Genomic DNA, 23,164 nt, shown 5'->3' with positions numbered 1-23,164 from the left:
TGAATGCAGAACTCAGCCCTGAAAGTCAACTCCACAACCACATTGATGCTGTGCCTAATGCCGGTTACTTTCCATTGGAGATGTTAGCTCTGCTCGAGACGCCGCTTCAGGAGTATATAACCTTGTTCTGAGTCTTAAGACTTAAGTAAGAGTGTGCTTCATGAAAGGAGTCTGGGGTGGCCGCGGGACCACCTAGGCATGTTTCTGCAGCCATTCTCTTGCAACACATGCCTGCCTGTAGGTCTCTGCTGGGTGAACTGCTGTCCACCTTTCCCTAACGTGTTGGCCTCAGGGGGGTTTGCAGCTGCCAGGTGGGCTGGCAAATGAACTACAATGGTGCACAGACCCAGCTAAAGGTGCACTTTGGCGCAGCCCAGGGAAGTGCACCCCATACATAATGCAGACCATGGAGTTCTCTGCTTTCTGCCATGGAGAAGTCAACCTAGCGAGATTACACCCTTAATAAAGCTCACTATTCACCACACTGGACAGAGCTACATGACTGATCCTTGCTTTATATAGATCAACAACATTAATTGGCTTACCCAGAAGAAGACTGTGGGTCTCATTTTTGAGGTTTTGCCATAGGGCAGAACCGCAGGCCTTCCTTCTGCTCTGCCTTACAGCATAAAAATAGGGCAGGAATGCGCCAGGACACAATGGGCTGGCGTGCGGCATCGCAGGTTGCTTCGCACCATAGTGCAACCATGCCTGCGTTGTGGGGATGATTATTTGTATGCAGGAAGGGAAACCTTCATGCACAAAAACAATCACAAGAGGTTTTTACTCCTTCTAGGTGTGCTGCATAATGCAGCACACATAAAAAAAGGAAATACGGGGTGAAATAAAAGATATTTCTCCTCGTTGGGCCTCCCTCACGCCTCCCATGGGGAGGTGTAAGTTTTTGGCGCTGACTCAGAATTACGATTACATGTATATCTGGGGAAGTGTCAAAAAGCCATGGATGTTGCTAGGAACGCCCCAGTAACACCCATTGCACTCCCCTTTAACCCAAAAAACGGAGTTAAAGGGAACAATATTTACTAGACAGCATTAAGCCAAAAAAAGTGGCTTAGTGCTGCCTCATAAATATGGAATAAATATAATAGGTTACCTCTAGTACCATAGATTCATGATTTTCTTTCAGAGGAAGGGGGAACTCTTCCCTACTCTGTGGTACAACTAAGGAACTAAATTGCTTATGACCTTTCTATTTAGTGGGACAACAAGCAAATAGAAAATTCATCTTTTTTCAAAAGTACTCAATACATACTGTGTATGTATTGAGTACTTTTGAAAAATACATACTGTGTATGTATTGAGTACTTTTGAAAAATACATACTGTGTATGTATTGAGTACCTTTGAGGGAGAAAAAGATGCGATCAACTACATATATATTTTAGTAGCTTGATAACGTATTCTCTTCCTATTTCAATGTTGTCCTTGTTTGTACTTTGAAAACAAGGAGAGGGGCTCATAAAGTTCGAAAGAGACAGAGCACCAATAACAATGAAGTTACAAATATTTTTCCCTTTGGACTAGAACACTTTCTTACACACCAAATATTTAGGCACACAGTCCACACTCATACACTTGGAACAACTCCAAAAGGGATACAGTTAATGATATTACAAGACTCTTCTTTATTAAAAAAATAGAATATGTTAAAAAATCACAATATCAAATCATCATATTTGAATGCAAAATAAATGGAACCGAAGTTCCCACAACATCAAAAAACACAATTAAAATCCATAGTGCCTACACAACATATCATCATGAATTTTTTTAGCAGCAAACTAACACCGCCTGGAAGGAGCAAAAAATAATGCAACCACAGTCTGCCTTTACTAAGTTAATTTGAAAGAGACTATGGCAAGGGACAGTGAAATTTGGCCTCTATACTTCTTGTAGTGATTCAAATTTAACAGAATTGTTTGCGTTGGCGTTTCGGTGGGACTTAATGGATACATCCACCATCTTCAGTACAAACATAGATAATCCTTCCACTTTTGTTTCCACTCAATGTATCTTTATTGAACTTGTCTATTTTGACCTCTTTAATCCTTCTTTTTTTAATAGTTGGATATCTGCCTTGTGGCTCAAACCTTCATAGTTATTAAACAGCTCGCATAGGGTCATATCACTGCAACACCAGTTGGGATCAAAGCATCTCTGGTCTCCTGATATGCTGGAAGATTGGGTGGTCCGTCTTACAAATTGTAGCACTGGCTTCAACTAAAAGGTGTAGACACCAAAGCCTTTCCATTCATAAAAGACAAGTCTATCTGTGACAAATCAACCCGATTTCTGTGATTTAAAAAGGGCTATATAGCTCCTTAACCGTGAACACTGGATTCGAGTGTAGCGTATCAATTCGCTGTTTGTACTGCCTACTTCAATATAAGTTTGTATATTTAAAGAAGGCTTGTGTACAAATATTGCTAGGCTGCTGTCGCTACGGCATAGTCACATAACTTTTCTAACATTCTCATGGCTCAACAACAACAAACACACATCTTTAGCAAGAAATGTTGTACAAAATGGTCATCACTGAGTCGTAGATATGCCTATTACGAGCTCAGCTCAAAACGTGATTCCATGTGGTTTGCCTATGCTGACCCACTCTTAACCATTCCTCAGTCAGTGTTTCACTGCCCTACATATGAGAGCCATAGCTATCAATAGTGCAGCAGGTGCAGTGGCAACAGGGTCCAGAAGCCTAAGGGACCCACTGAGCTGTGATTATTTTTGTATTTTAATACTCAAATAGCATTTCGAGTAGCCCATACTGCATCCTAAAAGCAATTCTAAGAAGAAATATTGCAACTGAGAAGATACTTCCAATAAAAACAAATGGAAAGGTAGGCTCATCTGCAATTGTCTGACATCACATTGAATATTTTTGTTTCCTAGGATACCACTAGCATTCCTGAGCTGAGACAGAGGTTTCATATAATTTAAGCAGTTATGTTATGCTGTTTGTTTAATGTAGGGTGCATTCTGCCATTGGTAGGGCATCAAAGCAGTTTTGGTAGTTTTATGGATGATTTTCCTGTGGTTGCCATATTTCCATCATAAACCGCATACTAATTTACCGTGTGATTGTGTATTTTTATCTGTTAAGTGAATGTGTGAACTTCACTGAGCTGTGGATGAATATTCTTGGTGTTTAAGTGGGTGAGAGACTGCTCTTTCTTTTTGATTCTGTTCCTATTCTACCACACTTTGTGTTGCTCTGCCCCTCATTTTTTCCTCCCCACATTACTTTATTTTTATTTTATTCCACCTCCCCCTTTGCTTCCACCCATGTGATTCTCCGTTCCTCTTCCTCCCCTCACATGCATTTCCATATTTTTTAGTTCATGGTTTTTGTGGGGCCCGGCACTTGCTATTTACTTTTGGGCACTGCACTCTGCTACGTGAAAAGCACCATCTGAGACCTCTAGTCAGATTTCTTACCTTATAATCCTCCTCAGTCATCAGATGGAATCCGAAAATTTTTCATAAGCAGTACTCCTACTTGCCGGTAGGTGGCGTCGTTCAGCTCCACCCTGGTGCACTGAGGTTTGTTCATATCTTTCTACGTCAGTCAGTGCAGATCCGGAGAAGAGCTCCCCCCAATCACTTTTTGACTGACATTTGTTTTACCCTTTTCTCAAAGGTTTTTGGGACTTTGTCTTTAGACAGGTCTTCAGCCCTTTGGCTCTATGGATCTTGCTTATGGATTTTCCTGGTCAGACTCACCTCTATATCTGGAAATACAGAGTCCTCAATTTCCTGGTGATAGAGCAGTAATGTCAGACTCCCTTTCATCTGAGCTATTCTGGACATGGTGCAGTTTCGCGCCTATCTTCCTGAAAGGCAAGTCCAGGATATTCAGGTTAATATACCAATGTTTTACCCTCCATCCTAGATTTCGGGGAGACTGACTGAGGCTGCTGGGCCTCATTGCCTCCTGCATCCTGCTTGTGACTCATGCCTGCTGGCATATGCAGGCTCTGCTGTGGGACCTGAAGTGTCAGTGGTTGCAGCATCAGGGGAATCTCTCCAACATGATCAAGATCTCAGAGGGAGCTGCATAAGATCTGCAGTGGTGGTTAACTAATGGCGATTGGGTCAGCGGAAGATGCCTCCCCTTCCCCAACTAGATCTGGTGGTAGTGACAGATCCATCACTCCTGGGATGGGGCAGCCATCTGGGAGAGGTGGAGGTCAGAGGCCTCTGGTCTCTGGTCTCTGGTGGAATCCAGACTCGCCATCAACCTGTTAAAGTTTCGGGTGCTCAGTCTGCTATTGAAAACCTTTCTACCCTCCATCAAGGGAAAGCTAGTACAGGTGTTCACGGACAGCACCACCGCCATGTTGGCCTGCATCAAACAAGGTGGGGTGGGGTTGTGAACCCTCTGTCAAGAGGCCCTGCCCTTCTGCATATGGCTGGAACAGCAGGGCATATCCCAGGTGGTTCTGGCGGGCTCTCTGAAATCTAGAGCAAAGGAACTCAGTCGAAGATGCCAATCAGATCACAAATGGCATCTCCATCTAGAGGTGATGCAAGGTCATTTTAGCAGTGGGGAGGGTCTTGGTTAGATGTATGTGCTACCAACGAGAGCGTGCAATTTCAGTAGTTCTGCGCATTGAAGTTTCCAAGGCGGCTCTCACTCTGAGATGCTTTTCATCTCAAGTGGAACTTGGGCCTCCTGTACTTCTCTCTGCCCATACCACTCCTATCCAGAGTACTCAAGAATATCAGGTACGACCGGGCCCAAGTCATCCTGGTAGCTCTAGACTGGGCGCAGAGAGTCCGGTATCTCAGGCTGTTGAGCATGGTCATCAGTCCTCTGATCAGGCTGCCCCTTCAGGAGATCTTCTGTTGCACCTGTCAACTCTCCGCCTTCTTGCGTGGAGATTGAGCTGTAACAGTTAACAGCTTTCAACCTTCTGCCCAAAGTCTGCAATGTTATTCTGGCAGCCTGGCATCCCTCCACCAAAACTGTATACGCCTGCCACTGGGGCAGGTTTGTGGCATGGTGTGCAGAGAAACAAATTGACATTCTTTCTTCTCCCTTTTCTCACGTTCTCCTGTTTGTTCTTTCTCTTGCCCAGCAGTGCAATGCTCTGGGCACTGTTAAGGGATCCCTGCTATATCTGCTTTTTTGCAGCTGCCTAACCTACCTTCCCTCTTTCAGTCCCCTATTGTGCATAGGTTCTTCAGAGGTTTGCTGCATATGTTTCCGCCTTCTCTCTTCATTATTCCTCAGTGGGACATTAATCTGGTTCAGATGTTCCTGATGTGCACTCCATTTGAGCCCTTGCACAACGGTCATCTCAGGCTCCTTACCATCAAGACAGCTGTCTTGGTGGAATAACATCTGCCCGATGGGTCAGTGAGCTTCAAGCCTGGTCATCCAAGCCTCCCTACCTGAAAATCTACAGAGACAAACTGCTTCATACAAGGGCTTCCTTTCTTACGAAAGTGGTCATTCCATTTCATGTAAAACAGTCCATTACTTTGCCTACTCTTTATGCTCCGACTCATCCCTCCAATGAAAAGGAGCAGCTTCACCATCTGTACCCAAGAGGAGTATTGTCGTTCTGCCTTGACTACACACAAGAGTTTCAGGTAGATTAACAACTTTTCGTGGGGTATATCTGAGCAAAGAAAGGATGGGACATGCAGAAGTAGACCATCTTCCGATGGATCGTGCTCTGTATAAAGATCTGTGATGCATTGGCTAAAAAGCAACCCCCCTGTGTGTTTGCCTGCTCATTTCATGCAACCGCTGCAATAGCATGCAGAGTTCCGGTCCTGGATATATGCCAGGCAGCAACATGAACTTCTTTGCACACATTTATCAAGCACTACTGCCTGGACAGGCAGGTCATAGGGATCAGCACTTTTCTCTTTCGGTCCGGCAGGACTTCCTTGTGTGAAATTGTTCCATAGACCCACTTCCGGGGAGGTATTGCTTGGGTATCTATTCTAAGGAATTTGCGACTATAGCCTATCAGATGAATAATTTACTTACCTTTGGTAACACCTTTTCTGGTAGAGAATCTAGCCGCAGATTCCTTACTGTCCCACCCATCCTCATAGCTCTACGGACAGGGCTTTCCCCTTTCAGGGCCCTAGTATGCCACACCAGTGGTCAGTGTGCTTTGTGGTTCCGCACTTCTGGTGTGGAAAGTCCTGAAAAGTAACTGATGTCAGTATGGTGGGTGGCATCTATATAAGCACAGTGCATGTCACTTCTGGCGTGGACAACGCCACACGGAGCTGAATGATGCCACCTCCCGGTGCACAGGGGTACAGCTCAATAAACATTTCCAGATCCAGGCTAAAGCCTGGGGATGATACTAAGATAAGGAATTTGAGGAGAAATAGTCTCTATCAGGTAAGGTGCTGTAGGAAGCTGGCTCTGTATATACTATACCAAAGTACGGTACAGTTTGCAGAGTCCAGTAGATCCCCAGAGGTTTTACAGAGGCTACAGTAGATAATACTAATGCTCTCTTTTGTGGTAGTGTGGGCGAGCAGTCAGGCTTATCACAGGGTAGTGCTATGCATTTGTTGTACACACACAGGCAAGAAATAATTACACACACCTGGTAACTAAATCCAAGACCAATGGTTTGTAAAAATATTACTTTTTGTATATTTATTTGATAGAACCAAAGATACTTTGTTGCGGTAAATCATGTTTTGCAATATCACTGTCTTTCAATGTAAAAAGTGAGCACTTAGTACATTTTTCAATCAATACACTGTTATGCTATGGGAGGAAACACACTCAGCAATATGCCGGGAAGTAAACGATTTATGATATTGAGCTTGTGGATGAAGATTGTGGATGAAGACTCAGTACCAGAAAAGTTTCAGGTAAGTGACAAAACTGCACCACCAGCGGCACTCTTGAACTATCATACTGTTTCGTACCAGTTATATCTGGAATGAGGTGGAAATTCTTCCATGTGCAGTAAAAGTCAGTAGTCATTACTGTCAAAACTACATGGAGTGGCCAGTGATTGAGAGAGAATCTTCCCACAAGATGCAGATCGAGATGCAGATCCAGATGGATTCACCTTAACTGAAGAGGCACCAGCAAGACTCTTAGAGGATCTGCAAAGCATTTTGTCTTCACTGACTGGTGCCTGGATTGTGTTCTTGCACAGACGTGATCTCCCTACCCTTGTGCTTAAAATAGCTGGCAAGCTATTACAAACAGATAATAAACTTTGTCGTTCCAGTTATGCACACCACCTCCGAAATTCAAGAAATAGGCTCATTTACTAGAACTAGTATAGCACCTAGAGATAGGATAATTAGGGTGTTAAGGACTATAAATTGTGATGTTACAATTTTTTTCCCTGTTTTTTAATGTTCTTGAAACACTTTGCTGCTTTCAGTTTTTATCTTCTGTAATGTTACCAAACAATATTGTGTGAATTAGATTCAGGAGCTTTAAAATAACTATTTTAGAATAAATATATTGAAATGCATATTCTTTTTCTAGTGATCCTTGAGTGTTTTGCTAGGCCTGGCATCATTGGCGTTGGTTTCCGCTGTATTTTTTCCTTTGCTTCCAGTTATTTTGCTATGTGTTGGACTTCCTTTTGCTGGTCTAAATACTTTGGGCACTTTGACACTGCTGTTCAGTGCCAAAGTGCACGTGCTCCCTTTATAAATTGTTGGTATGAATTGGTGTTTCCATGATTGGTCTATTTGGTTTACTGTTTAGACTCAAGTACAGTGCACAGGCCCTGTAAAACAGATGCTGCTAGTAGGCTTGCAGCACTGATTGTGCCAACTATACAAGCAGCCGTGCAATAAGGTCTCAGGCCTGCCATTGCGGTGCCTGTGTGCAGTCTAGTACAGTCATGTCGACCTGGCAGGGTGAGGTGTATGGTAAAGGTAGGACATGCCCTGATGTGTATGGCATTTCCTTGTAGTGAAATACTGTCAATTTCGTTTTTCACTATTGTAAGGCAATCTGTCCCCTTAGGATACAATGGGGAGTTTGCTCATAAAATCTTATGACCATTACTGCCCAGGGGAACAAGATAGGAAATTAAAGTTTGATATGCCTGAACTCAGAATGTTAAGATGCATCTTTTAGTGAGGGTGATTTTTACATTCTGGGTTTGAAAATACAATTTTTAGAAAGTAGGTATTTTCTTGCCTACCCATCCAGTGTGCCTCTGCTAGGTTGTGTATTGACTGTCTGGCTTTGGAGTGAAAGGTGCTGGGGATGTGCATTCTGTTCAGACAGCCACTTGGGGGGTGGTTAGGTGTGTCCTGCCTTTCAAGGGTGAGTCAGGGCTGGGCTGAATAGACCTGGGCTGCAGGAGTTTTCTTTCACACCTGAATGGGCCTGGTCTGCCTTAGACAATGCTGACTCCACCTCCTGCCAAAAAGCTGCTCCAGAGAAGACAGAACTGGTTTTGGCTGGGTAAAGAGTTTTTCTGCCACAGAGAACAAAGGATTTTGGATTATAAAAAGAGGGGCCCAGACCCCAGACTTTTAGATCATTCTGGGAATCAAGAGGTACCTTTGCCGAGGAGAAGTGCTGGAGAAACTGAGGAGAAGTACTGCGCCTTTGCTGTGTGCTGTCTGGGGTTGTCTGCAGTGGCTGTTTCTGCCAAGGAAAGGAGAAGGCTTTGCTGTGTGATGTGTCCCCTGCTTGAGGAAGATCTCCATGGGCTTGAGTAGAGCTTGTCTCCTGATCTGAAGTCTCAGGGACACAAAGACTTCACCCCCATTTCCCCCTAAACACCTTTGCTGGGAATGCTGGCCTGCTGAGATGTGCCTGCTATTGTTCTGGACCTCTGGAGGTTCTTTTGGGACTGGAAACTACAAGAACAGTAAAAATTGACGCATCGCTTGTTTTTGACGCATCGCAGCGGAGCAAGAATAATTTTCCAATGCATCGCTGCCGCCGAAGAATCAACGCAGCTCCTGTTCATGGCTGAAGTGTCTACCATAGGACGAATACTGTGCACCGATCTCCGCCATCCGAGATCACTGCACCGATTCTGACGCAGGCCCTGCTGTGGAAGAACCGACGCATCGAGGGGACGTGGCTGAAATCATCGCTGCGCATTCCGGGTCTTCCCGCTTCGCATTGTACCAGATTATCATGCAGCACATTGAAGAGCCAAGTTTGTCGAATCGTTGGGGGACGCAGTAAGAAACTGATGCATCACCTCCCCTGCGCAGCAGTAAGGAACCAATGCTTCATCTCCTGGGTGCAAGGAACTAACGCATCTCCTTTCCTGAGTGTAAGGAATCGACGCGTCACCTTCCCTGCATCTCTATTTGCTTGCCTTTTTCGACGCATCCAAGGTACTTTGTGTAAAAGAGCCGCATCCAACATTTTCTTGGAACAGAACAGTTTCTACCTTTTAAGAATCATATTTCAAGTACTATATTGTAGATTTTTGTCGTTTTGGTCTTGTTTTGGTTTAGATAAAGATGACCTATTTTTCTAAACTGGTGTGGTGTCCATTTGTAGTGTTTTAACTGTCTGCTCGTGCCAAGCTACCAAGGGGGTCAACAGGGGTTATTTTAGAAGTGTATCCCCCTTACCCTGACAAGTAAAAAGGGTCCCTACTTGGACACAGATGCCTACCTGTGCCAACAAGAGACCCTCATTTCTAACAATTGTGTAACTCTTTAATGATACATTTTTTGGAGTACCACTGTTCCCTGGTAGTAACCCAAAATACACGGACCACATTGGCAAGTATGGTCGTTGGGTTGTGTAGGTCTAGAGTAACTTGTAATTCACAACTCATTGCTGATGATTTGAACTCATCAGTCGTTTGAGAATACAAATCTTTTAGAGGTAGGCCATAGAGCTAGGTTACGCAAGACTGGAAGGCAGGCGAACTCCAGCGGAGACAATGCTTTTACGACTGTGTTTGCATGAGGAGTGACTGTTTTGATTATTTTCCAGACTGCTACGTGGATTTCATTCCACTCGTTCACGAAGCACTCCTGTCTGAACAGCTAGGTCTGATGAGAAGAGTAGTTTGCCTGCTCAGTCCTGCAGGACTAATTGGTTTGAGACAGTTCAAAGAGCTTCCAACTGAGAGGTACTGCTTTGGTCTCTATTCAAAAGGTGAAGAATCCTTGGTTAGAAGTATCTACCGGAAGTCACTTACTTTCAGTACCTCTCTTTGTGGTAGAATTTGAATTTGAATTTAAAAACATTTATTGAGCGCACTTATACCAAGCGGTTTCATGGCGCTTTTCAGATTGCGACCAGCGTCAGCAGCAGGGGGAGATTAGGCAGCAAAAGCTCGGGAAAAAAGAAAGGTCTTAAGGTTTTTTCGGAACTCTATATAGGAAGGTGAAGTGCGGAGTCCTGCAGGAAGGGAGTTCCAAAAAGCTGGGCCAAGGACAGCAAATTTTGCTCCACCAGCCTTCTTCTTTTTAAAACGAGAAATGACCAGGAGTGCCATGTGGGTGGAACGGAGTTCTCTGGCCGGCGTATAGGGCTTGATAGCAGAGCATATGAACTCAGGGGCGGTGCCCATTCTGGCCTGAAAGGTGAGGCAGCCAAGTTTGAATAAGGCTCGCTCTCTCACAGGCAACCAGTGTAATGCCTGCAATAGAGGGGTGGCACGATGATACTTGGGCAGGCTATGAATCAGGCGAGCAGCCTGATTCTGCACTATTTGCAGGCGATGGATAGCATAGGCCGGCGCGCCATTATAGATTATGTTGCCATAATCAAGGCGCGAGAGCACCATTGCCATCACAATGATTTTTAAAGCCGGGAGTGCACCAGAAATGTAGTCAGGATAACCAGATTTAGTCCATCAATCTTCTTTATTTAAACTTGGTTTAAAAACCGCACTGGGCAACGTGTTTTGTTCCTTTTTCATAAGGATCTTCATCAGGGCTTGATATATAAAGTAGAGTATTCATAGGTATCCTAGTAGTTTCTAGTAGTATTACCCGGGTGTTCACCTCACAGTCTGCTGCTGGCGACCATGCCGTAAACGAGGACACTGGATCCTAAGGATTAGATGCTTAGGTTGGACTTGATTTACCCTTTCTGTGAGGTGAACAGCCGGGAAATACTACTAGAATACCTGTGAATACTCTACTTTATATATCAAGCTCTGATGAAGTTCCTTATGAAAATGGAACAAAACGTGTTGGCGTAGTGCTGTTTTTAAACCAAGTTTAAATAAAGAATATTGATGGACTAACTCTGGTTATCCCGACTACATTTCTGATGCACCTTCCACTCAAAAGTACCATCAGCAGATTTTTTTTAATACGTATTTTGCATGTCTCTTCCTTAGTCTTTGGTGGTGGTTATTTATGGAAAACAATTAGTTATCACAACCAACACAGAGCTGGTACCAGAATATGACAACTCGATGAAATTTCGCTCTTTACTTCCTTACAAAATGTGCATACACTTTAGAATAGGGAAGAACATTGCAGTAATACATTGGGTTCATGGTTGGCATGTTCATTTGTGGGATGCAAAGAATTGCCTACGTTTTTATTAATTTCCTTTTATTAAAAATGTGTTGCTGTAGGTTACGTAACAGTATAATCTACTATGAATATACAAAAGTAAAACAAGTCTTTTTCTTTTTAGATTGTAAATGGAGGAACCCCAGACATACCGTCAGCTGGTTTAGTGCCAGGACAGGCGCAGGATAATCCTGGGTATCCCTATTCTGACAATTCCTCTATGCTTGGTAAGAATGGCGTTCATGTAATTTAGTTCCCTGCGTTTACTGTCTAGATAAACATAAATATTTTTCAGATTCACAGTGTGTTTGTGCCCATCTGAGCCTGAATTTCCGAAAAAAAGACATGCAGCACCACTGCTTCCCCTCCTGCATATGGTACTGCGTTTTTTTTGTTTTTGTTTTTTTATTGGGTTTCAGCAGTTTGGTACAGGGAAATATCGGACAGTACATAGCTTATCATGGTCTACATCTTTGATTAGTGTGATGTGTAAAGGATTCCTCAATTATCGTCCTCCAAAATATTAAGATCATCAGAATTCCCTCCTGAAGGAATAGTCCCAAGAAGAGAAAAACAGCACAGGAACAGTAACAAAACAGCAGGCAACATCGGCTTCCCTATAAGCACATACTACACTTTGAAATGTATAATGTCATCCAACAACCGGTGCAGCAATACTGCATAGAAATGTGTAGACCAAGTAACAAGGCTGTATTGATTAATAAACTCCAGTAGAGGAGTTCGAGTACTCTAGTGGGGCAGAGTGGGCACTGTTACATTCGCAGATGTTTCTACCACCTGCTTGCGCAAGGCATCCACCAACGGAGACCTAATATCTTTTGGCCGAGTTTGCGCAGACATGAATTCCCTCCAAAAAAGTAAGCTGTTCTTGACAGTATGTGGCAACTTGGATCCTGTCTATAACTAAGGGAAGGGCACGGCGCCCCCATCTCATTGTTACTCTACGCTTTGCGAGCAGGTGGAGAAGCGCCGCGAGTTTGCGCCTCTCAGGCGGGACCTCCTTCCTGTACAAACCCCAACAACACCACCGGGGAGAACACTCCAGAGGGCAGCCCAATATGTCCTCTGCCGTAGTAAAAACCTCCTCCCAGTATTTAAATATGGTTGGGAATGCCCAAGAAAGATGCAAGAAATAAGCATCCGGAAGGTGGCATCTGTTGCACCCGGAGTCTGCACCGAGACCCATTTGCACCATGCCAGCAGGTGTGTAATATAGCCTATGTAAAAATGTTAAATGAATATGGCGATGGCGATAGTTAGGTGATAATGCATTCGATTGAGAGCAGCAGTACTGCCATTGCTCATCTGTCAACAGCGGTGAGATATCATGATCCCATGCCGCCTTGCTGTTAGGGGTCTGTACTGGCGCCTGTCTTTGCATATCGACATATAGTCTCATTTCGAGTCTGAGAAGCTAGGGGGGAAGTAGAAAAAGTTATCAGGAATTGGAATGTTGGTGGGGCCTCAGGAGAAATGTTGTGTAAAGAGCGAATAGCTGCGTGCAATTGGTAATACTTATACGTGTCTAGGAATGTGATTGTGTCAGGAGGCAAGGCCTCCTGTGGTGCAATAATAGTATCATTAGGATAATTTGCGCCCAGGGTTGTAAATCGGAGTGTGCGCAGCCTAGTGCATATTCCAGGGTTGGACATTATGGGCAAAAGGGGCTGACCCACAAGAGGCATTGAGGGGGTGCATAAGGTAAATCAAGATGCGCCGACACAAAGCCATCTCCAGGGGACAAGGAGCCACATGGTCACCCTCGGGTGCTATGTGGGCCATGAACTGGACTGGGAACAGCCAGTAGTGAACAAACCGAGCCTGTGCACAGAAATAGTAAAGGTCCTGGTTCGGTGCACCGAAACCACCCTGCTCATAGGGAGCCTGCCCAGGCCAGCGAGATGAGTCGCGAGACCAGCATTTGGTGAAATTGTAAAGATAAGGTAAGTGGCAAGTACATGAAAACATGAAAACATAAAGAAACTTAGGAAGGATTATCATTTTGGCTATTTTGGCTATGGCCAGCCGCCTGTTAGATACATTGGAAGTTGCATCCATCTGGTGAGCCATGTTATCAAATGTCCATTGTTGTTTGTCAGTAATTCATCAGTGTTCCTGCTGAGCCAAATCCAAAGATACTTGACCACACCATCTACCCACTTCAGGGGAAACTCCGAGTAAACTTTGAAGGTGACATCTGACGGGGGGAAAATTATGGACTTGGACCAATTGATGTAAATCCCGGATAGCCCCCCCCCCCCCCCCAAACTAAGTGAATTCCCTGATCAATGGATCCAGATTCGCATTTGGATCTGCATTTCCTATTTAATAACATCAGTACCGTATACATGATATTCCTTGCTTTTTTATGTGCTGCCTTTTCCATTACTAATTATCAAGCAAAAATTGTTTTAAAAACATACTATAACCAGGAGCAGCACATAATCATTTGGCGCACATGAATTGATGTCCTCTGATGGTGAAATCACCCTCTAACACAGATAGCATTATTATGTGTAGTACCACTTAAATTAACATAGTACTACACACAAAGTGGTAGTTCAGTTCATTTACCCACAGGACAGTATGACCTCAAAGACAACCTGAGAACAAATTGTAGATGTTTTATATGGGAACATTCCTAGAACACAAGTCTAGCTTAGTCACTATACAAGTTAGGGAAGTGAAGCTGCAAATAAATTGATCAGTTGCCTTTCTAAAAAGAATTAACCAAAACCTAAATCAGAAATTCTATACAATCCACAGTGAGGAAGATTAGATCAAGTGATAAATACACATCGGGGGTTCTACCACAAAGTAGACTTAAAGATGAGTAAGGGGTGCAGAGCACTTGAACCACTCCAACAAAAATATTCTTATTGCTCAGATCTGCCTGTCCTAAAGAAAGCCCATTTGCAATCAATCAGGGAGTTGTGAAGCACACTACTCACCCGTGAGGGTCTCAAGGCACTGGAGGAAGGGTGCAGCTCTGGTTAGTCGAAGAGCCAGGTCTTGAGGGTCCTCCTGAAGATGTGCAGAGTGGGGGCACGTCTGGTGTTGATCAGGACCTCTTTTCAGGTCTTTGCCGTGATGTAGGAGAAGGCTCTTCCACCCCTTCTGGCTTTGTGGATGCGCAGGGTTTTGACGAGGTCGGCGGATCAGAGGATTTTTTTGTGTGCTTGGAAGGAGATTCTTTCATTGAGATATTGGGAACCGGTGTTGAGGAGGTATTTGTAGGCATGGGTGAATATCTTGAAGGTTACTCTCTTGTCGATGGGGAGGCAGTGGAGGTCTCGCAGGAGTTGGGTGATGTGTTCGTGTTGAGGGATGCAGACGGTGAGTCTGGCTGATGTGTTCTGTATGGCCTGGAGCTCGTGGAGCAGAGATTTGTTGATCCCGGCGTAGAGGTTGTTTCCGTTGTCCAGTCTGATGGTTATGAGTGCGTGGGAGACGGTCTTTCTTGATCCGGGGGTGATCCATTTGTAGGTCTTGAGAATGATGCAGAGGGCGTTGAAGCATGTGGAAGCGCCGGTGTTGATCTGTCAGGTCATGGTGAGAGAGTAGTCGAGTATGATGCAGAGGTTCTGAACATGGTCCGTGGGGGTGGGGGGTGGGGGGGACTGCGGAGGGCTGTGGGCCACCAGGTGTTGTCCCATGCAGAGGGGGAGGGGCCGAGGACGAAGACTTCTGTCTTCGCTGAGTTAAGCTTCAGGCAGCTGTTGTTCTTCCAGTATGCAACGTCCTTCATTCCTTCCTGGAAGCTGAGTCTGGTGGTGAGGGGGTCCTTGGTGAGGGAGAGGATGGGCTGGGTGTCTTCAGAGTAGGATACTATGCTGAGTCCATGCTGTCTGACGATGGCGGCGAGGGGGGCCATGTAGGCCCATGTAGCCATGGAGCTGAGCGATGATCCTTGGGGTTCTCCGCAGTTGATCTCTGTGGGTTCGGAGAGGAAGGGCGGAAGTCTGATTCTTTGGCTTCTGCAGGTGAGGAAGGAGTGGAGCCAGTCAAGGGCGGTTCCCTGTATGCCGGTGTCGTGGAGTCTGGCGGTGAGAGTGTGGTGGGAGACGGTGTTGAAGGCTGCAGAGAGGTCGAGTAGGACTCCAAACATTTCCCTTTTTTTCACTCAAAATATCAAACATCTGCAACACCACTGCAAACAACAGTGAGTTGACTCCTGCCTGCTTATACAGCTCCCTAGCAGTGTATACTCATTCAAACCCCATTAACTATTCCAAGTAAAATCAAACCTTTCATCCTGCGGGGGATAGCAGTCTAACAGCCTGCCTAAGGGAAATCTTTAGTACACTGTTCCCAAGAAATCAATGGTAGACTAAATAAACTCAACTATTGCTGTAATTTGATCTTTGTATCCCCAAACAAGCTACTAAAAAAATTGGATCACTTAGCAGTCTTAATCCTACTAGACCTGTATGTAACTTTTGATGATCCTGCTCAACGGAATACAGAGGAGTCTACTACACAACCTTACAACAAATCTTTATTCTTCAGAAGGTGCCTGTTGCCAAGGGATCAAAACTATATGATCTTCAGTTGCAGATGAATGTGGGCAAAGTCAGACCCGCCTCCATCTAGAAAATATGCAGACAGCATCTCAGACTGTCTTGATCACTTCTTTTAGAAGGGATTCCATTTCCTGAGAAGTACCAGAACCTTCTGGTCTGAGAGAAGCTGCCAACCCAGCTCAGATTCAAAAGCTAAGAGTTCTGTTTAAGTTGGAGCTGTTGCTGTCTGTTCAAATGACACTAGTCGGAGAAATAATTCTCTAACCGAACATGCTAAGAATTGTTCAGCCACCTTGTGGAACTAACCAGAATATCCTTTGCATCATCAGGCTATCATTTGCACCAGCATCCCACAGTCAGATCCAGAAACTACAAAGAATATTACAACCATGATGCGCTAAGCCGTCTACCAGAAGGAACTAAAATGCTTCCTTAAACTAGGCTCCGGTTATGTTACACAAGTCCATGCTAACAGAATCTGAAAGATTTTGTTTAAACAGAATAAGCAGTCTATGCTAACAATTGGGTTAAGTGTCTTAAGCTTTTCAAGTCACTGGGAAACTAAAAGAGCCACATTCAATTCAACATGGGACTGAAAATATCCCTATTTAGACAAATGTTGATCCCTAAGTACAACACTCACAACCATGGGGTCTGGACTCTATTGCTCCACTTCATCGCAGGGCACAATGATATATCCTCGAGATAGCCAGAAGTCGACCTTCAACGCGTTCATATCAGTTTGTTGTATTTTTCATTTCAATGACAGTTGTGGGATGTGTGCAGGATTTCTCGTTAGACCAAATAGTAGAACAGTATAGTTGTTTCCACTGAGATGATTCTGATCTACAACCCTTGACTGAATTAAATGCTTAACATCCCTGCCTTTGGTACACTAAACATGCTTCAAATTCATGAGCGAGTTACTTCTAAACAATATTTTACCCTCCCAGGCACTCAAAGTTCAGAAATGATCTTTCTTCAGCTTGACATCCATTTTTCAACCTTTGTTGGACTGCATTGGATTTTGCTATGTTCCACTTGTAACCTGTTATGTTAGCCTCATGTTTGGATCAAGTATCTTTTGAATTGGCAACACTTCAAGATGGGCTTAAAAACACTAGGCCATGTAGGCTAACGGACATCATGTAGAGAAGACTTATCCTATTTTCTCCAGTGGCACAAAGAAAAAAATATTTGTTGATGAGCCAGCAAGTACATCACAAAACAAAGCATTCCCATCCATAGAGAGACGATTGGGACTCGTTACTCTAGCCAAGGAATTCAGCAAAAGAAACTCTCATTCAGTCCGAAGATACAAATCGCTCCTGGGCACAATGTCCTCATGCATACCACTCATTCCCCTATGTCACTTACAGATTTGGCCATTGCAAGAAGAGCTAGACCTTCAGTGGTGCCAAGCAAAGGGATCCTTCGAGGACAAGATAAAAATCACGCATCTAATGTTGCAGACAGCAAAGTGGTGGGCTCGCAGAAAAAACATCTCCGTGGGTCTTTCCTACCTGATCGAACCAGCTCCGTTGATAGTTACCACGGATGCCTCTCTCGATGGATGGGGAGCAGTCCTACAGGAGTTACAGGTCAGCGGCTGAAAGGACAAACAGGAACAACACCTTCACATAAACCTATTGGAATTAAGGACAATAGGATTGGCATTGTTAGCCTTCCTGCTAAGAGTGGAAGGAAGATCAGTTTTAGTCCAGATGGACAACACAACTGCAATGCACTACATAAACAAACAGGGAGGCACAAGATCTCTCTATCAAGAGAAGCTCAGAATTTTTTTTAATTTTTTTATTTGAGTCTTATATAGCGCATGGTTACCCTTGGGCATCCCAGCGCTTGTCAAGGAGTCCGTCAGACCAATACAAAGCCAATCCAGCGTGTTAAGATGGGAAAAGGTGTGTTTTCAGAGACTTCCGAAAACGAAGGATGCAAGTCTCACGACGCAGTTGCAAAGGGAGCGAATTCCAAAGGGTGGCTGTATGCACCGAGAATCTTCTGCCTCCAGTGCGAGCTTTGTGAACTCTGGGGACCTGTAGCAAAAGTTTTTGATCAGAGCGAAGAGCTCTGTTGGCTTTATAGGGCACCACTAGCTTCCTCAAAGAAGGGGGTCCTTTCCCTTGAAGAATCTTGTGGGCCGTACAGAGAGCCTTAAACTTGACCCTCTCTCTCACCGGGAGCCAATGCAATGCTTCCAAGGCGGGCTTAGCTGATTGTCTCCTTGATGTATTAGTCAACAGCCTAGCCGCAGCATTTTGCACCTGTTGCAGCTTACTGAGCGTGGCTTCTGGAGCACCAAGGAATATGGCATTGCAGTAATCAAGCCTGGAGATAATTTGCCCCTGGATGAGTAACCTTCTCGATGGCAAGGGGAGGAGGGGCAAGACTTTACGGGCTGAACGAAGAAGCCCAAAACAGACCCGCCGTTTTCTTGGCCTTAGTTTTAAAGGAGAGATCCTGCTCCAGCCATACTCCCAAGCTCTTGATCTCCTGCTTGGGGCTGGGGAGCTCCCCCAGGCAGCTGGGCCAAACGGTCAAGAGGAGAGAGGGAGTCTTGTGCCCTAACAGCATTATCTCCGTCTTGGAACCGTTTAGTTTAAGCGACGATTCACACATCCAGGTATGTACATTAGTCAGGCATAGGCGCAGCGCGTCTGGGTTTTTCTCCAGTTGAGACAATGCGACCACCAGCTGGGTATCGTCAGCATAGCTGACAATTTTTATCCCAAAAGGGGCCACCACATCCTCCAGGGGAGCCATATAGACGTTAAACAGCGTAGGGCTCAACGAGGAGCCCTGTGGCACACCGCACTGGAGGGGGATAGATGGAGACTTCTCGCTGCATTCCCAGACCTGATAGGTACGGCCATACATAAATGACCTAAGCCATTGCAACGCCACTCCTGTGACCCGCATTGGACAGCCGTTGGATCAACACTTGATGGTTTACAGTGTCAAAGGCAGCACTGAGGTCCAGGAGGATCACTGCCACTGACCCTCCTGAATCCAAAATGCTCATTGCTTCCTCCACAACTGCCAAGAGGGCGGTGTCTGTGCCCTGCCCTGGCCGAAAGCCCGTTTGTGAATCTCTCAGCAGACCATTGGATTCCAGAAAGACGGATAGTTGTCGATTAACCAGTCTTTCAGCGATCTTACCAAGACCCGGCAGCAGAGAGATGGGCCTGAAGTTAGCCAAATCTGACGAATCCAGGTTGGGTTTCTTCAGAAGAGCCTCTACAACCGCTCTTTTCCAGCTCGGAGGCACCACACCCTGGGTAAGGGATGCATTAATCAAGTTCGCTATAGGAGCCGCAACCACAGATGTAGCCTGTTTCAAAAATCTCATTGGGGCTGGATCCTCTGGTGAACCACTCTTCATGTATCCTAGCTCCTTTGCGACCTCAGCTACAGGGATTGGACCAAAGGTATCCAGGCGGGAGCCTTCTCCTACTATCTGATTGCCTGTCTGTGCAACCTGTACAGCTTGGGGCAGGGCAGCTATGATGTTTTCGATTTTTAGATGGAAAAATTCTGCTAACTCTCTACACTTCTCAGCAGGATTATCCTGAGTCGGTGGGGGCTCCGGGATTTTGAGGAGTTCCTTTACCACTGTAAAGGTCTCTCTCGAAGAATTAGAGGCACTTTTTATCCTATCTTCAAAGAATTGCGCCTTAGCACTGCGAAGGGCATCTTTATATGTTCTTATTGCAGTGCGATATTCATCCCGACTTGCCACCTCCCAGTTTTTTCTCCAGGTTCTCTCCAGCCTCTTGCATCCTTTCCTGAGGATGCGTAAGTCCGGCGAATACCAAGGGGTGGAACCCATCCTTTTACCCCTCTTTGCTACTCTTTTTTTAGGGAGAATGACGTCCAGGGAGTTGGTTATCCACAGCTCAAAATCCATATCAGCTGTAACCGGATCCGCTGCTACAGGGGGGCATGAGCTCTCAAGTCTTGCGATCCATTTATCAACTGATAGCCTGGACCAAGCTCTCTCCAGAGTACAAACTCTCGGAGAGGGGGCCACTCTCGGGTCAACCTGCAGACTGATCGGGACCAGGAAATAGTCAGTCCAAGGTAACGGACAAACGGGCAGAGCTGTAAGGTACGGAATATTTGAGAAGATAGGATCAAGAAGGCGACCCTTGGAGTGGGAGGGTCCCAGGTTTTTTAGGTTAAGATTATAAGCTTTAAGATCACTCAGCAGATCCGCCGCCACAGAATCCGTTGGGTCGTTAAAATGGAGATTCAGATCTCCTAACAGCATAAAATTAGTCGTTGAGGAAGCCAACTGCGTGACTGTTTCCATCAGAGAGCCAACAAAACTCCCTAAGACTCCTGGTGGACGATAGATCAAGATGCCTGACACAGTCACCGTAGGAGAAACCTGTAAAGAGAACTGACAGTTCTCACAGTCCAGTACGTCACTGTTCTGCGCCTTACACACCAATGTATCTCTATATATAATGGCAATGCCGCCACCCCGCCCCTTAGGTCTATCAAGATGGTATATCAAAAAACCAGGGGGAAGGGCTTGAACCATGTCTGCGCCTGAACTGGCAGCAATCCAAGTCTCCGTCAGGAACAGGATGTCCAGTTCATGATCTTGTATCAGGAAATTAATTTCCAGAGCATGACACGGGAGAGATCTACAATTAAGCAGCACCATTAGGAGGGTTCTTTTTCCCTTATCTAGTTGCGTGGTGAGGCATGTCTTACAGGCAGTGTAAGGTGACGAATCCTTATAGATATACTTACATGATGGCTTTTTAGGAGCGCGCAGCGACATAATGTCCTCTCGGGAGTACGTTATCAGCGTTTCTGAAGAAAGAGCCAGAGGTTGAGGCCCTAGGCCCGTCTGGGCTCGGACGGGCACAGACGAGCTGGACTCTGGCGTGACTCCGGCGTGAATACGGCACGCCCGCTGCGCGTCACCGCTGCGCGTTTCCATGTGAGGATTAAGTAGGGAGCTCGTGTGTCCAGGCGAACACTAGAGTACTAACTCGAATGGCCAGTCACGTCCCAAACTCCACCCAAGATGGCCGACACGCTTTCCCCAGAACCAGCAACCAGCTAATGGCCCGCCAAACAGCGGTGAAGATCACCAAGTTAGAGTGCAGGTAGGCGCTCTAATAGCAATGCAAAAACAGCGATTTTAACAGCAAAGACGGCGCATTTAAAAACGGGGGCAGATAAATCAATACAACTAAAATACAAAACAGGGGAAGCAATTTAAAAAAGCGCGAACGCCTTAGATGCAGTAGCTGTAATACGAATGAAAACGCTGGGAAGTACAGGGCAGCGTCATGCAGGAAGCCTTGACCAAGAAAATATGGAAATGGGCGATAGATCACGGTGTGACTCTGAAGGCCATACATTTTCCAGGGGATCAAAATATACCAGCTGACACCCTCAGCAGGCAGAAGACGACCTGTCACGAGTGGGAGCTGGATCAGGGCACGCTGATGACCATCTTTGCCAAATGGGGAATACCAACGGTGGATCTGTTTGCCACAGCCCGGAACAAGAAATGCTGATTCTTTGCAAGCTGGCGTCACCAAAGGGGATCATGGGGGAATGCGTTTTCTATGGCATGGTCAGGCGTCTTTGCTTACGCCTTTCCGCTGATTCCCCTCCTGCCACGAGTGCTCACGAAAATGAAGAAAGAACCGTGCAGGATAATACTGATAGCCCCTTGGTGGCCCAGGCAGCATTGGTTCACAGAGCTGCTCCTTTTATCAGAGAACAAGTCAATACGTCTTCGGCCAATACCAGCACTACTGACTATAGAGAAGGGACAAGTGCGGCATCCAGACCTGACATCATTGCAATTAGCGGCCTGGCTCCTGACTACGGAGAATTTCATCACTTGAAAATTCCAGCAGAATGCAGAGAAATCCTGGCGAAGGCAAGAGCAGAAAGCATTGATAGGACATACAGGATGAAATGGAAAAGATTCTGCTTCTGGTGTCAGGAGATTGACTTGCATCCTCTGCGGGCAGAGGCGCATCAGATCATCCCATATTTACTGAAGCTGGCGAAATCTGGATTAGCCCATGCCTCTATTAAAGTGCATTTGCCGGCGATTTCAAGATACAGGAGAAATTCAGCACGTCCTTCTCTGTGGTCAGAAAGAATTGTGAAACAATTCATGAAGGGGTTGTTTCGAGCTTACCCACCCATCAGGCCTCCACCACCTTTATGGAAGCTGAACATTGTCTTATCACAACTGATGAAACCACCATTTGAGCCAATACACAAAGCTGATCTGAAATTCCTATCCTGGAAAGTGGCTCTATTAATAGCTCTAACATCAGCCAGAAGAGTGGGAGAAATACAAGCCCTTATGACTCGAGAGCCTTTTCTCCAATTCAGAGAAGACAGATTAGTCCTCAGAACGAATCCAAGATTCATCCCGAAAGTACCAACGGACTTCCATTTAAATGAGCCCTTAATCCTAAAAAGATTCTTTCCTCAACCATCGACGGCGGCTGAAAGGGCTCTCCACACTCTAGATGGCCAGCGTTGCCTAAAGTTTTATTTGCAAAGGACAAGACCTTTTAGAAAATCTACACAATTGTTTGTGGCTTTTAGTGCCCCCAGGAAGTGTTTCCCGTTATCAAACTGGGGAATCGCACGATGGATCTCAAGTGCCATTCAGTTCTGTCATCAAGCAGCGGGAAAGCCATTGACAGCACGTGTTCGTACGCATTCCACAAGAGCGGTATCAACCTCAACTGCTCTATTGTCAGGCGTCTCCATTCAGGACATCTCTAGAGCATCCACCTGTAGGAGTACGCATACTTTCACCAGGCATTTTTGCCTAGATGCTCATGCAAGAAGCGATGTAGCAGTGGGACAATTAGTACTGCGGAACCTTTTCCAATAACGGTGAGCCTCTTTCTCATCCCTCCTTCCTTTGTTTGGTAAAAAAAGCACATTTTATTGTTGATTGTATGTATATATATATATTAATACGATTACTACTATGTGCAAGTATCATGGGTTGAGTATTGGTGAAAGGAAGGTGACAAAAACAAAATGTGCTATAATTTACTGCTCGCTATTCTGATTCAGGTATGTGAATCTATAAAAGCT

The 23,164-nt window shown here is 45.3% G+C and overlaps 1 protein-coding gene across 2 annotated transcripts in view; it reads left to right on the top strand.

Moving 5' to 3' along the window:
• The window catches only part of BMAL1 (basic helix-loop-helix ARNT like 1), a 415,934-nt gene that overhangs the window by 343,659 nt on the left and 49,111 nt on the right, over positions 1-23,164 (top strand). For both annotated transcript variants that reach the window (XM_086955926.1, XM_086955924.1), the window contains one exon: positions 11,623-11,725. In XM_086955926.1, the coding sequence (XP_086812052.1) occupies positions 11,623-11,725 (103 nt within the window). The remainder of the gene's footprint in view (positions 1-11,622; positions 11,726-23,164) is intronic.

Source organism: Lissotriton vulgaris, chromosome 2_1, assembly GCF_964263255.1.
Source record: "Lissotriton vulgaris chromosome 2_1, aLisVul1.2, whole genome shotgun sequence".
In the NCBI taxonomy this organism is placed as follows: Eukaryota; Metazoa; Chordata; class Amphibia; order Caudata; family Salamandridae; genus Lissotriton; species Lissotriton vulgaris.
The sequence above is the reverse complement of the archived record's forward strand: the minus strand, read 5'-3'. Positions and strand labels throughout refer to the sequence as shown.